This window comes from Carlito syrichta, unplaced genomic scaffold (assembly GCF_000164805.1).
Source record: "Carlito syrichta isolate Samal-C Ts95f unplaced genomic scaffold, Tarsius_syrichta-2.0.1 Scaffold148133, whole genome shotgun sequence".
Lineage (NCBI taxonomy): Eukaryota > Metazoa > Chordata > Mammalia > Primates > Tarsiidae > Carlito > Carlito syrichta.
The window spans coordinates 4,335-19,127 of record NW_007092229.1 but is presented as its reverse complement, the minus strand read 5'-3'; the positions used below and the strand labels follow the sequence as shown (position 1 = coordinate 19,127).

The 14,793-nt window shown below is 42.8% G+C and overlaps 1 protein-coding gene and 1 pseudogene across 1 annotated transcript; one reads left to right on the top strand and one right to left on the bottom strand.

Moving 5' to 3' along the window:
* Positions 1 to 356: 356 nt before the first annotated feature.
* LOC103251885 (olfactory receptor 4X1) lies at positions 357 to 2,670 on the top strand. Its single transcript, XM_008050503.1, is given in 3 exon segments — positions 357 to 675; positions 678 to 1,088; positions 2,474 to 2,670. Coding segments are annotated over 3 exon segments (927 nt in total).
* Positions 2,671 to 12,544: 9,874 nt separating this feature from the next.
* LOC103251884 lies at positions 12,545 to 13,668 on the bottom strand (annotated as a pseudogene).
* Between the last annotated feature and the right edge of the window lie 1,125 nt (positions 13,669 to 14,793).

Below are 14,793 nucleotides of genomic sequence, written 5' to 3'. Positions count from 1 at the left end.
TCTGAGTCTCAGTTTTCCTATCTATAAAACGTCCTTTCATTTTTGATGTGAGGATTAAATTAGCAAATGCATGTGCCCGGATCAGAGAAAATATTACACGGAACAAAGGCAGCCTTCAAGGCAGCCTCGTCACAAAGTCAAATCCTCTTTAGGGAATAATATCAAGCAGCCGATGATTTCTATTTTGTCTTCTTGTCTTACAGAGAATATGTTTTGGGGAAACACGGCAGAGAGTGAAGTCAAGAGGGAATAGAACGACAATAATTCTCAAGGCCGGAGAAGGATGTTTCTAACTACTGAGGAGTGTTCTTTGATCTCTCTGTGATTCTGGGCTCTCAGCTCCTGTGCTTTAAAACATGGCTTCCACAAGCAACATGACTGAAATCATTTTCTTGGGATTTTCCCAGAACCAGGATGTACAGAAAGTCACTTCTGTGACGTTTCTCCTCATGTACTCAGCCATTGTGCTGGGCAATGGTCTCATTGTGGTGGCCATCATGGCCAGCAAAGGGCTGTCCTCCCCCATGTATTTCTTCCTCAGCTACTTGTCTTTTGTGGAGGTCTGTTACTGTTCTGTCACGGCCCCCAAGTTCATCTTTGACACTTTTATTGAGAAGAAAGTCATTTCCCTCAAGGCCTGCATCACACAGATATTTTTCCTCCATTTCTTTGGTGGACCGAGATCTTTCTCCTGACAGTCATGGCCTATGACTGCTACGTGGCCATCTGCAAACCCTTGCACTACACCGCCATCATGAACCAATGACTGCGTGGCCTCCTGGTGGGCGTGGCATGGGGTGGAGTCCTGCTGCATTCTGTTGGGCAAACCTTCCTCATTTTCCAGCTGCCCTTCTGTGGCAACATCATTGACCACTACTTCTGTGATGTCCACCCGGAGCCGAAACTTGCCTGCGCAGACACCTTCCTCATTGGCCTGCTAATTATCATCAATGGCAGCTCCATCTTGGTGATCAGCTTCTCCGTGCTGCTGGCTTCCTACCTGGTCATCCTACACTCCCTGAGGAGCCACAACTTGGAGGGGTGACACAAGGCCCTCTCCACCTGTGCCTCTCACATTACAGTGGTGGGCTGCGGGGGCCCCTGCAGATATTGCGGATCCCTGGTACGAAAGATGGCATCAGCAATTAAACTGGAGTGATAGATATTAGAAGAAAGAAAGAAAGAGACTGGACTCTGTCTAGTGCAGAAGCCATTTAATAGGACAAACTGTAAGCCTTTTATCCTAAATTTTCATGGTTAAATCACAAGACTTTCACGTGAACACAAAGCCAGGTGGTTTAGGGGCGCCCCCCCCTCCACCCTACAGATGTTTCCTCAAGCATGAGGTAGAACAATCCCAAAATTATCCTACTGTTCCTAATGCTTGGTTAATGTTCCTCAAAAATAAAAAAAAATCTCCACTAGCATCATGATGTTCTAATATTCAATAACTTTTAAAGCTTATGTATACACAACCCCTAAAATGACTAACTTAAATCCTATTATCTTTTCTATCCTATGCTAATTTTATCTATACTATGGAAACTCTTAATTATAGCTCAAACCAGTTCCTAAAGAATGTGGCCCAGTCCAAAGATCATGCTGGGCCATTTCTGGGAACAATTCATTATAATCTCTTAGCAAAATGGCTACTCTAAAATCTTACATATCTATCTTAACTTATATAAAATTTCGAATTCCTAATCCTAATATATAAAACTGATCATTGGCAATAAAGTTTCTAAAATAAAACCCAAATATAAATTGTAAATTGTATGAAGGCCAAAACCGCAATTAATAGAAATGGGAACAATGAAATTTCTAAAGTTAGCTGTATTCTTATTAAACCTCAAAATATCATGTTTGATCATGCTTGAACTAACATAATTCCCTGACGTTAGCATGACCTATTCTACAATACTTTCTATGAGTAAAATAAATTCAGTTTCTATAATAAATAGAAAAATCCTACACTAATTGTAGCTAAAACTGGTTAAAAGAATGCAGCCCAGTCCAAAGTACACGCTGGGCCCTTAGGAATATGGCCCAGTCCAAAGTTCATGCTGGGCCATTTCTGGTAACTCTAGATAATCATCTATACCATCTAAAGCTGAAAACAGCTCTCCATATGTATATACTAATTCTACAAATATACTTTTAAATCTTATAAAGAAGCTTGTACCATACTGAAGGCTCCCAAATGTGACCTGAGTTTGAATTATATCTAATACCTAAGCCGAAACTGCAGTTCATGGGAAACAGGAACAATGAGTTTCTAGAGTTAACCATGCCTGTCACAGTCACAGAGCCTTCAGCTTAGGTCAGCAGAGTTCCTTTTGGCTCAGTGTGCTAAACAGAAAAAGGGAGGATGGAATGGGGTCAACAGCTCCTGAATGCATCCTAGTGGTCTCGGGGTCCATGGCCCTCCCTTTTCCCTAATGCTCAGTGGTCCTCCGTGGCTGACTCCCAACAGTGGGCCTGTTCTTCACACCCTGCTCCTTTGTCTACATGAGGCCCTGAGCCACCCTCCCTGCAGACAATATCGTTGCTGTATTTTACATGGTGGTCACACCTCTCTTAAACCCTGTCATTTACTCCTTCAGAAATGCCGAGGTAAAATACTCCATGAGGAGACTCATGGGGAGGAAAGTAATTTGGGAAGATAAATAGATGATTTATTTAGGGAATATAGGTGGGGTAAGGGGTGAGAAATTGGGCACCTAAGATCTCACTCGGCCTCTACTTTACCCAATGGAGCGATCTTGAGCCACTTACCCTCTTTCTTGAAGTTTCAGTTTCCTCATCTTTATGGGATTGGATAAGATTGTTGGGGTCTCCCGAATGGAGTAAGAGGAATCTTCTGGTGCTGCAGTTCCACATCTGACAGTGGCTCCGAGGCAGACTGGTTGGTCTGGAAAAAGTGAACTCTTCCAGAAAACCAGATCAGTCTGTGATTGGTGAAGACAGAGAAGAGCAGACTGTCTCAGGGAGCAGAGGTCATATGGCCTTTGAGTTTGATGAGCCTGCATCTTTGGTTTTGGCAGGTGAAAGGGTAGGGAGGGAAGTAGTGGTCACTCACAAGTTTAGAAATTCTCTTTCCCGGGCTCGGTGACTCAGCCTGTAATCCCAGCACTTTGGGAGGCTGAGCCGTATGGATTGCCTGAACCCACAGGTTTGGGACCAGTCCAGGCAACTTGGCAAGCCCTTGTCTCTACAACAAATAAAAAATTAGCTGGGCATGGTAGCATACACCTGTAGTTCTAGCTACTTGGAAGGCTGAGGCAGAAGGATCACCAGAGCCCAGCAGGTCGAGGCTGTGATGGCCATGAGCATTTCACTGCACTCCAGCCTGGGTGACAGAGTGCTTGACCTGACATGCTGAGGATTTGCCGAGAGGATTTGCTGAGAGGGTTCTGGGCAGGCCACGTTGACTTAGAAGAGTTTGGTTCTTAGAGCAAAGGGTGTCTGTTGACTCTTGTCAAAATATTCACATGTGCTTATGCTAGCCTTAGACTCAGTTTCTTACAGAATCAAAAGGAAACACAAGGTTTTACGTGATCTGAAAGCACTAGACAATGATATCCACTATGTAGGCACACGTTTTATTTTTCATATATCATTAACATTTTGATCTCTGAAATTCCCCTCTGTTCACAGTCATCACGCTCCTTACCCTCTTGTTTTCCCTACTTCCACTTCCGGTTGTTTCACCCATTTGTTTTCTCCCCATCTGCTGGCCTCTTGGATTGTGCTTGAAAGCTTTCCACTAAAGCATCCAGGTAATCCAATCTGTTTTTAACTAGATCTTTTTACCTACAAATATTGCTTAAGAAATAATGATATAAATACATCCGAGAGCATCATACTTCACTTGTGACATCTCAGGGACTAAATGTTCATAGTAAAACCACACCGTCTCTAGCCCTCATTAAAGTCTTTTATCACTGACGCAGACATCAGTTCTTTTACAAGTTTTTCTCTTTACAGTTTTTAAAAACTTAGAGTCGGGGGTACTAGTGCAGGTCAGTTACATGAGGTTGCAGGTTGGAGACCAGCCCAGGCAACTTGGCAAGACCTTGTCTCTACAATAAATCAAAAATTATAGCCAGGCTCGGTGGCTCAGCCTGTAATCCCGCGCCTTTGGGAGGCTGAGGTGAGTGGATTGCCTGAGCCCGCGGGTTCGAGACCTGCCTGGGCAACTTGGCAAGACCTCATCTCTACAATAAATCAAAATGAGCCGGGCGTGGTAGCGTGTGCCTGTAGTTCCAGCTACTTGGAAGGCTGAGTCCGAAGGATCGCCGGAACCCAGCAGATCGAAGCTGCAGTGGCTGGGAGCGGCCACTGCACTCCAGTCTGAGCGACAGAGTGAGACTCCAACTCAAAAAAAAAAAATTAGCCTAGATTGGGTTCCTGGTGCCCCCATTCTCCAAGTAGTGAACTACCTGATAGCTAGTTTTTGAATTCTTGCCCTCCTCTCTACCTCCCCAGTGTCCCCGGTGTCTATTCTTTCTATCTTTATGCCCATGAGTACCCATTGTTTAGTTCCCACATGTAATTGAAAACGTGTGGTGTTGGTTTTCTGTTTCTGAGTGAGTTCACTTAGGATAATGACCACCAGTTCCATCCATGTTGCTGCAAAGAACATGACTTTGTTCTTTTTTATGGTTGTGCAGTATTTCATGGTGTATATTTACCATGTCTAGTCTCATACTACCATAATGCCTCATTGCTCTCCATCCATGAGTACACTACTCCCTGCTATTTTTATCCTTGACTTGGATACTGTCTGTTCATTATGATATAGGTTTAACTGCTGTTGGGCCCTCACTGTTGTCCTGCAGTATTTTAACCATCTTTTTTTGGTCTTATTTCAAGCAGTCACCAGACCATAAGAATGTACCCTCAAACTCTAACCCTAATCCTGTCCCTCACTGTCAGCAGGTAAGTTTTCTTCCACAAGCTTCCAGACTAATCACTCTTAGCAGTTCCCTTATTTCATCACTCCCCTTCTCAAAAATCTTCTATGACTCCCCAGTGCTTCCTGAATCAACCATAAACTCCTATTGACATGAAATACTCTCAAGTCATGACCTTCTCTTAATGTTGGATTTTTATTTTCAATTACATGGTGAAAGCATACTGTCTTCTGAACAACCCCTTGTGCCTTTCACCTCTAATATTTTTCTTACTTATTTCTGTTAATGTCCTACCCATCCTCAAAGGCTCATCTGAAATGCTTTTACCTTAGGAAGTTTCCATGATGATCCTATCTGGATATGTCTTTTTCCTTTGAATTCTCACAGCACTCATTGGGAATCCTTTGAGGCCTTTACTACCTTTATTTCAATGTTTATCCCTCCCCATTTAGACTGTGACTCTTTTGAGAATATGACTTGAATTTTATTCTTCTTGCTCTAAATAGCATATAGTAAAACGATAAATATTTGGTCAATTAAATTTCTGGATGTCATTAGTGCTTCAGATTGTAAGTAAACAATGGTTGTTATATCTCTATTATCTCTAAGTAATATACCAGGCATATTGCTCAAGGCAAACCAATAAACATCTCTGATCTTGTTTCTGAAAATAACATTTATATATAAATAAGGAGTATGTATGTGTGTGTATATTTTACAATTAACTAAGAGATTTCATATATTTTATCTCACTTGATCTTAAAACACTGGTGAAATAGACACAAGGCCCCCATTTTACAGATGAAGAGACTGGGACTTGGACAGGCAGGTGACTTGATTAATATCTCACAGAGCCCGAATTAAAATCCAAGTGTGTCTGATTTCTTAGCCCATTCTCTTCTCTATGAATTCCTCTGTTTGTCTTTAAAGGTTGCCAGAACATAAAATCTGAGGGCTGAAAATCTTCTTATTGTTGAGTAATTCCCTCTGGAATTACTTCATGTTAAATGGAAAATATACTTGAACATATAACCGAAATGCCTTTTGGGTGTTCAGGTATCCCTTGGTCCACAGTGATCAGTGGCTGGAATACTGGCTCTAGAAGTAGAGGATAAGAAAGCAGGGGGATGGGACACTTCTGTGAACTCAGACTCCTTTGTTCTCACGAGAGCAAAACCCAGGCATTGGGACTGTGAGAGTGACCTTATGGAGGACATGAAAACTCAATGTGTCAGCCGAGATGAAATTGTTTTCGAGTGACATAATGCTGAAAAAGACATTTTCTAGAAAAGTCTGAGACAATAGTTGTTGAGAGGGAATGAATATTTTAAGTGGTTATCACTGGGTATATCTTCTAGAAATGGTGGCTTTCTTGTGGGTGAAAACCTACTTTGGTAATCATAGACACAGTTAGAGTTGGTATAGTCACAGTTGTCACTTTCAGGGCCTCAGGCAATGGAGGTTTTGAAGGAGGTGTTAGTGCTTCATTTTACATGGAGAATTTACTCAAATTCATGTCCAGAATTGTGTAGTTACCTCAGAGACGGTGGAAGTAGAGCAGATAGTCAGAAACTGATTGACTTTTTAAAAAAATCTGTCAAGATTTACTTTATCACGACAATAAAAAAAAATTAGCCAGGTGTGATGGCATGTTTCTTTGGTTTCAGCTACTTGGAAGGATCACCTGAGTCCAGCAAGTTGAGGCTGCGGTGGCCGTGAGCATGCCACTGCACTCCAGCCTGGGCAACAGAGTGAGACCTCAACTCAAAACAAAAACAAAGATTTACTTTGATAAAATGTATTCAAATCCTAAAAGAAGTTTAAAAACCACTTAGTCTGATATGCTTATCCTTTTTTTTTGGATTGGTCACAGCCAAGTCTTCCGTATGTTGGCTATGGAGGAGCAGACATTAGAAAATAACTTCCATTCTGAGAGGGGGAAGAAACAATACGCTTTCTTCTAAAATCTGAGTCCCAGGCAAGAAATTCGTCAGTCAAGCAAGAAATTCTTCAGTGAGAGTTGAGGCATGCCTCAGAAAACGTAGCACATCCAATTCAAGTGAATTCTCTCAAATATGTTATGTTGCCCCGGAAAGCTCTGAAATGGCCTCACTTCTTGGGATCATGCCACCATTGCATCTTTCCAATATGACTGCAGGTAGAGTCTCATTGCCATGAGACTCGCAGCTCTCAGAGTTTTCATCATACGTATTTTTGAAAAATTGTGACTTGGATAGAACTAGAAGTTCTCCACTTTGATTATTTAAGTGTGTGGTTAATGTCAAGAGAACTTGGATGGAAGTTACATCATTCCTAAATTATTCTGAGAATACTAGATGCCAAGGCTTGTTATCAGTCTGGGAAATCATCTCTAGAGATACCTCCCTAGTGACCACATTTCTATTCTATGCTCAGATTCCACATCCAGTGATATTCCTGGGAAGGAGGAACATTAGACAGATGGAGATACGGTTTCTCTTGAAAAGTCTGAGAAAATAGGTGTTGAGATGGGATGAATGCTTTAAACCTACTTTGGGTGAAAACCTACTTTGGTAATCATACACACGATTAGAGCTGCCATAATCACAGCTGTCAAATTCAGGGTATCACACAATGGATGTGTTGAAGGAAGTATTACTGCTTCTATTTTACATGGAGAATTTACTCTGAATTTTGCCTAAAACTACACAGTGGGTAGAGTGATGATTTGAACTCACAACTGTATGATTCCAAAAGTCATGCTTTTTATTACTCCATATTAGCACTGTCAGGGAGTCTAGTCCATGTCTTTCTTTCAAAAAGTAAAAAACTCCTTTAAGATCTTTTTTTGAGTTGGAATCTCACTCCGTCGCCCAGGCTGGAGTACAGTGGCATGCTCACGACCACCCCAGCTTCGACCTGCTGGGCTCCTGTGATCTTTCTGCCTCAGCATTCCAAGTAGCCAGAGGAATTGCAGGCATGAGCTACCATGCCTGGCTATTTTTTATTTTACTGTAGAGATGAGGTCTTGCCAAGTTGCCAGGGCTGGTCTTGAACCTGTGGGCTCAGGCAATCCACTTGCTTTGGCCTCCCAAAGTGCTGGGATTACACAATGGATGTGAACCACCGAGCCCTGCCCTTTAAAACCTTGAGGGCACCCGACAGTCATTTGAATTTTAAATCTTTTATTCAATATGAAATCTTAAAAATCCTTTTTATGATATGAATGTAGTGACTTTCAGTTATCAAATGACATTGATATTGAAACTTCAAGTTGTTTATAAAATTTTCTCATCATCCTTTATTTTTCTGCAGAATTGTAGTAATATTCCTTTTCCCTTCCCAATATTGAAAATTTGTGCTTTCTCTTTTTTTCTCTTGAGCAGTATATTTAAGGATTTGTCAGTTTGGTCAATCTTTTCCAAGGACCGTTGTTTGGCTTTTGTCTGAAATTTTTTCTCTATTTTTGTTTTCTGTGATTAATTGCTGTTATCTTTCTTATGTTCTTCCTTCTAGATTGGGTTTAAATTTGTTCTTTTGCAAAATCTCTTTTCGGTAGAAACTTAGCTCATTGATTTGAGATTTTACTTCTATTCTAATGTAATAATTTAAAACTATAAACTTTAAAAAAATGTTTTAGCTGCATCACACAAAATTTCACATGTATTTTTATTGTTATTCAGTTTAAAATATATTCTTTTAAAAATGATTTTTTCTTTAAGCAATCAATTATTTAGAACTATGTTGTTTAATTTTCAATTATTTGAGCTTTTTCTTAATTATTGATATTGATTTTTAATTCAATTCAATTATGATCAGAGACAATTTTGAATACTGTCATTCCTTTTACAACTATTGAAACTTGTTTCATGGCCTATATCAGTGAATGTACAATGTGTCCTTTAGAAAAGAATGTGTATTTTTCAATTTTAGGATACAGTGCTCTATAAACGTCAATTAGGTTTGGGTGGTTCATGTTATTTCAGATCTTCTGTTTTTACAGATTTTATTGTTCTAATCATACTACCACTTCCTAGGGCAATGGAGTTAATTTCTCCAACTGTGATTGCAGAAGTGTCTGTTGATTTCTTTAAATCTGAGAAAGAAAAAAATTGTAGGTGAGGAAATATACATAGTCACTTGTTGAAAGTTATATATCTAGAGAATGGGAGAGCAAGCCTTAAACAAGCAGCTTGACTTGATAGTCCACGCTTTTAAGCACTATACAAAGAAGGATCCCCAAAATTGAAAATTATTTATAAAAAATTGTGTATTCTTACATGTTTAAACTTCAGTCACCTTCGAAGTACACTTTGTTTGATGCAATCCACCTATCAAGATACTTTTTCCACTGCTCAGCTTTTGAACTCATCAATATTGATGTCTTTTAGTGATTCTGCTGTTTTTTGTTTCACCTCTTGTACATTGGCAAACATTTCCCTTTGAGGACTTGTTTCATCTGGGGAAACAGAAAAGGTCACTCAGGGTGAGATTGAGTGAATAGGGAGGATGGGAGTCATGCAGTTTTTGGTAAAAAAAAAAAACTGCTGAATATTCAGTGCAGTGTGGACAGGTGTGCTCATAAATCACCCATTATGAAATGGGCAAACACGTTGAAAGAATCTCCAAAAAAATTCACTGAGGCCGAATGCAGCTTCTCACAACAACACGAGCTGGTACACTGATCCTAGAACACTTACCTATTGGGTAAGTTGCCTGCCCTCCAAAAAATAACACCTTTTTTTGTGTGTCTCCTCTCATATTGACCTCATGGGATAAAAACTTCTTTCACAATGCTGTGTTAACATAAGGTGGTAGTCAAGGTGCTAGTTTAGTTCAAAATTGTCCTTGCTACTTAGAAAACCCCAGATAACTTCATGTTCAACACCAGCTTATTCTCCCAAATAGATGGTACAAAACCATGCCCTGTATATAGTAGCTGTTTGATAACTACATGCTGAATGAATGAGTTTGGGACAACTGGATATAGGAGTCTAAAGTAAAAATAGAAACAGCAGCTTTCTTAGCCTCTAAAGTTAACTTGAACCACAAAGTTAATGTGTCAAGGGAGCTTGGTGTCCCCATGGCTCACTTCTCTAACTGGGATGCAATGCTCTGAGGTCTCATTAGCAAGCTTCAAAGTACCTTTGCTAAAAATGAATGCCTATGGCTTCCAAAGCAGAGGTACTCATGTCTGGTAATGATTTTGGCTGGGGTGATACTACATGAACTTCCCTAAACCCTCCATGCTTACAAGTTCATTGCAACCCTCCAGTTCTCTGGTCAGACTCCTTGACATTGGGTGCTCACCTAAAGAGGGTAGAACTTACTAAGGTCAATTCTTGGGTAGGCTTAGCCTCTCAGGGACTCTTTGTCTCAAATAAACCTGAACAGACTTACAGAAAACATGTCTTCACTTGCTTTGCTCTCTTTTTGTTCTGTTCCCAATGCCCAGATGTAAGTTCTGCTATACAGTGCCCGAGTGTTTCTCAGGCTCCTGCCTTCAAATGCATCAAGTGGGAGTTTCATCTCTGGGTTGGTTTTTTTTTCAGATTACCATGGCATGGCTGGAATTCTCCTTACCCATTGTCTTGCCTGCTCTTTAGCTACTGAGGACATGGCCTCTTTGAGCGATCTGGCACTCGCACTTCCTTGGTCACGAGTGTTGTATGGTGACCAGGAGGACAACTTGAAGGCCCTGGGCGCTGGGTTGTGTTTCTGGCTCTAACCTTTACTGGCATCTGGCCCATGTTTGGCCAAGTCACTCATTCACTCTAATCTTCGCTTTCCTCATCTGAAAAATAGGAACAATCTCAGTAGCTTTCTTAGGTGATGTTGAGTGGATTAAAGGAAATGAAACATTTAAAGTTCTTTGTGCAAGACCTGGCATGCAAAAAGTACCCAATAAATGCAAGCAAATGTTATACGGCTATGGTTAGTGTTCTTTCCACCGTGTAGATACTATAGATTCGAGAGCACATTCACATGTATTTTGCTATTTAGAGATTTGCTAGATGGACGCCTAAACCATGACTGGGGGTTACTGAAGGCACAGGACAGTCAGAAAGGCTGTGTGCTCAGAGTGGAGGAGTTAAGTTAACAGACCAGGGAACAGTCCGCCCCGGCATGTGGTCCCTGATGCCACCTTAACTTTTTAGAAATTAGAACAATCCCAGGGTGTATTTTCACTGAGGTGTAGTTTGGGAACACTTTCCCCAAAGCCCAGACCCACTGGGCAATGTGTTCTCTCATGTAAATGAATCCTTTGAATACCTTAAACTTAAAAGACCCTTAGAAGACCTCTTTACAATGTAATCTTTTAAGGTGGAGGTGTTTTCTCAATTACATGACAAATTTCCTTTCTTTTTCAAGACAAAGAGTATATCTGAGTAATGTGAACGTGATGTGTAATGTGAATTTCAGTTCCCCACCGATTCCCAGGCAAAGTAGTAAAGGAAATTAGTAAAGATGTAAAGCTACTTACCTGCTTTCTTGTCATTCTTAAAATCATCAGATACTGATACATCATTACATTAAGCAATATCAGTGAAATTAATATTTTTGAGTATCTCTACCTCTCTAGCTTAGCCTCAGCACTTAGTTCAATTTTCATCTTTTTTATGGAAAATATTGAACTTAATAGAAAATATCACATTGTAAACAAGTTCCTTGATCCATTAGCTTAAAACAGGATGACAGCACAGTCATGTATAAAAGCTAGAAACAAAACACTGGTACCAAACGCAACCCTCACAGAGAGGCCTGAGCCAGACTCTGGAAGATAATTCCCAGAAACAGTCGCTTCAAATAGGCACAAAGAGGGAGGCGGCGGCATGGGCTCCACCAGGCTTCAGAGTAAAGAAAGGCAGAGTGACACAACTTGGGAACAAGGTGGGAGGACAAAGGGGCAGAGGCGGTCTCTCCTGATGTTCTGAATACACCCAAGGACCCGCAGAGCAGGATGTTGTAAGTGGGGCATCCAACGTGTCATCTTGGCACTTAACTCCCAGGAAGCAGGGGGACACAATACTCGTGTGCTGCGACTAAAGCCACACTTGGGCTGTGTGCCCAGCCCATCGCCTAGGCTGAGCACTGCGACTGAGCCAGGGGCTCAGGGGCTCACCTGCTGCCCCAGGGGCCTCCTGCTCACTGGTGAGTAGTAAGAGAGGGGCCACACAAGTCCTCAGTGGGGAAAGAGCTTCCACTTCCTCCTCCTGGTGCTGAAGGGCCCTGGGGGACAGAAGCTGGAGTGGCTGGGCCCCTGGGGGCTCTGGATTTATCAGTAAATGCCACCTCTTTGGTCCCTCTCCCCACAAATCCTCCCCCAAGGACTTCTCCCAGTTCACAGAAAGGCCAGCTGGCTGTGAGAGAGAAAGAAATAAGGGCCGTTGTCTCTGCTATGACCAGAGGGTCGGCTACTTTGCACTCACTTTAGACACTGAGAGTCTGGGCCTTAGCCTGGAATGGTGACTCCTGAGGAAGCAGCAGGCCTGTGTGAGAGGCCTCAAGACTCCCAGAGAAGTGGAGTGAAGCGGACATGAGCCCCTGACACCCTTCCCTGAGAATCAGTGCACGCAGAACAGAAACTCCCGGTGAAGTGTGTCATACCTGTGAATAGGAGCCGTGGCAGAACAGTGAAATAACCCTAGCCTGGGCTTGGCAGATGTCAAAATGGTGGAGGACATTTTTCAGAGACTTTTTCTGATTAAATTACAGCAAATAATTCTCTCTGTAGCTAAAGTCCATGACTCAGCGCCTAGCCTCATAGCCAAGAACAGTAAGTTCACCCACTTATCTGGAGTAACCACACTGAGTTAAAGAAATACAGTTCTGCTATAAAGACAATTTCCAGAAAGACCCGCCTGCCTCTATGAGGTATTTGATGCCAGGGCCCAGCACAGGCTAATCGCTGTATGGTTTCTTAGAAGACTGGCTTTTTTCAGTTTCTTTCTCTTTGATACTGTACAAGGGGTCCACCAGCTTGTTGTGAACAAGCATTAAACCTTTGAAGTATTTGACAGTCTTCAACTTCAGCTCCAAGGTGGCATCTTCGTCACACACAAACACGGTGCGTGGATGCTGCTGGAAGGCAGACACGGTTGACATATGGTTCACGCCCTCCTCGATGGCCTTGTACAGAGCAAATGCCTTGTGGGCCCCTGTGATGAGGATCATCACCTCTCTAGCGTCCATGACAGTGCCCATGCCCACTGTCAGGGCCATGGTGGGCACCTTGGCCAGCTCTCCATTGAAGAACCTTGCATTGGCCAGGATGGTGTCCATGGCCAGCGTCTTGACACAGGTCCTGGACACCAGACTGGAGACTGGCTCATTGAAGACAATGTGTCCATGGGGGCCGATGCTTCCAACAAAGAGCTCGATCCCACCTGCAGCCCTAATCTTCTCTTCAAAGGCGTCACACTCAGCCTGGAGGTCGGCTACTTTCCCATCCAGAATGGAGGTGTGTTCCAGGTGGATGTCAGTGTGCTTGAAGAAGTTGTTCCACATGAAGGAGTGGTCACTCTCTGGGTGGTCTCAAGGAAGGCCCACATACTCATCCATGTTGAAGGTCTTCACATATTTAAAGGACAGGTCCCCATTCTTATAGTACTCAATCACCTTCTTGTAGCAGCCAAGTGGGGTGCTCCCGGTGGGGAGCCCCAGCGTGAAGTACTTGTCAGGCCCTGGGTTAAAACTGGATGACGCGGTTCCTGATGTATTTGGCCGCCCGCTCATTGGCCTGGGAATAGTTGTCCAGGATGATGAGCTTCATCTTGTCGCGGCGCCTCCTGCAGTGGCTGCAGCACGGCGGGCTCGGTCACATTGTCGAGGCTCACGGGGCGCCTCCCGGCTGACTCAGCGGGCCGGCGGCAGACCAATTTTTATCTTTTATAGACAAGGAAACAGAGCACCAAGGAGAGGAAGAGAGTTGTTTGAGGTGTCCCAGCTACAAGTGACATCTGGTTTCCAAAGTGGCGCCCTTTCCAAGGCATCACGCTGCCTCCTTTGCACAAAGTCGGGTCCAACGTTAATCTCTCTGAAGCTTTTCAGTGATGTGAGACTGGAGATCATAGAAGAATACAGCAGAGGAGCATTGGTTCTGGAATCACGCAGATTTGGTTTTTTTTTTTTCTTTTGAGTCGAAGTCTCACTCTGTTACCCAGACTGGAGTGCCGTGACACGCTTCTGGCCACTGCAGGCTCGACCTGCTGGGCTCCAGCGATACTTCCACTTCAGCCTTCCAAGTAGCCAGAGCTACAGGCATGTGCTACTACACCTGGATAATTTTTGATTTACTGTAGAGATGAGGTTTTGCTAAGTTGCCCAGGCAGGTCTCCAACCCGTGGGCTCAGGCAATCCACTCGCCTTGGCCTCCCATAGTGCTGGGATTACTGGCTGAGCCACTGAGCCCAGCCAGATTTGGTTTTAATTCTTGTTATGGTACTTGCTATCTGGGACCTCGAGCAAGTCACCTAAACTTTTTGAGCTTCCTTTTCTTCATCTGTATAGTGAGGATATTGGTAGTTATCTTAAAGGACTGTGATGTGTGTGAAGTAGGATGGCATGCTAAGCTCATGAACAGCGCCTGGCCCACACTAGCTCCACAATTGTTATGGTTCAAGTAACGCTGGGCTGCTCCCCTTGATACCAAAAAATCAAAGGAGCAGGGAACTGGTAGAAAGAAGCTCATTTCTGAGTTCAAATCCAGGGAGCCAAACCAGACTCGAGGTCTTTCTAAAATGGTTCTGCTCACCCTCTAGGCTTTTGCAGATCACTTTTATAGTCCAGATTTGTCGGTCCCTATGCATTAGCCATGTGACCAGCAGAGCATTGTATAGAACTTGAGTTTCAGTCACATTTATCGATAGTGACATTTTTCTGTCCAGACTTCCTGGTG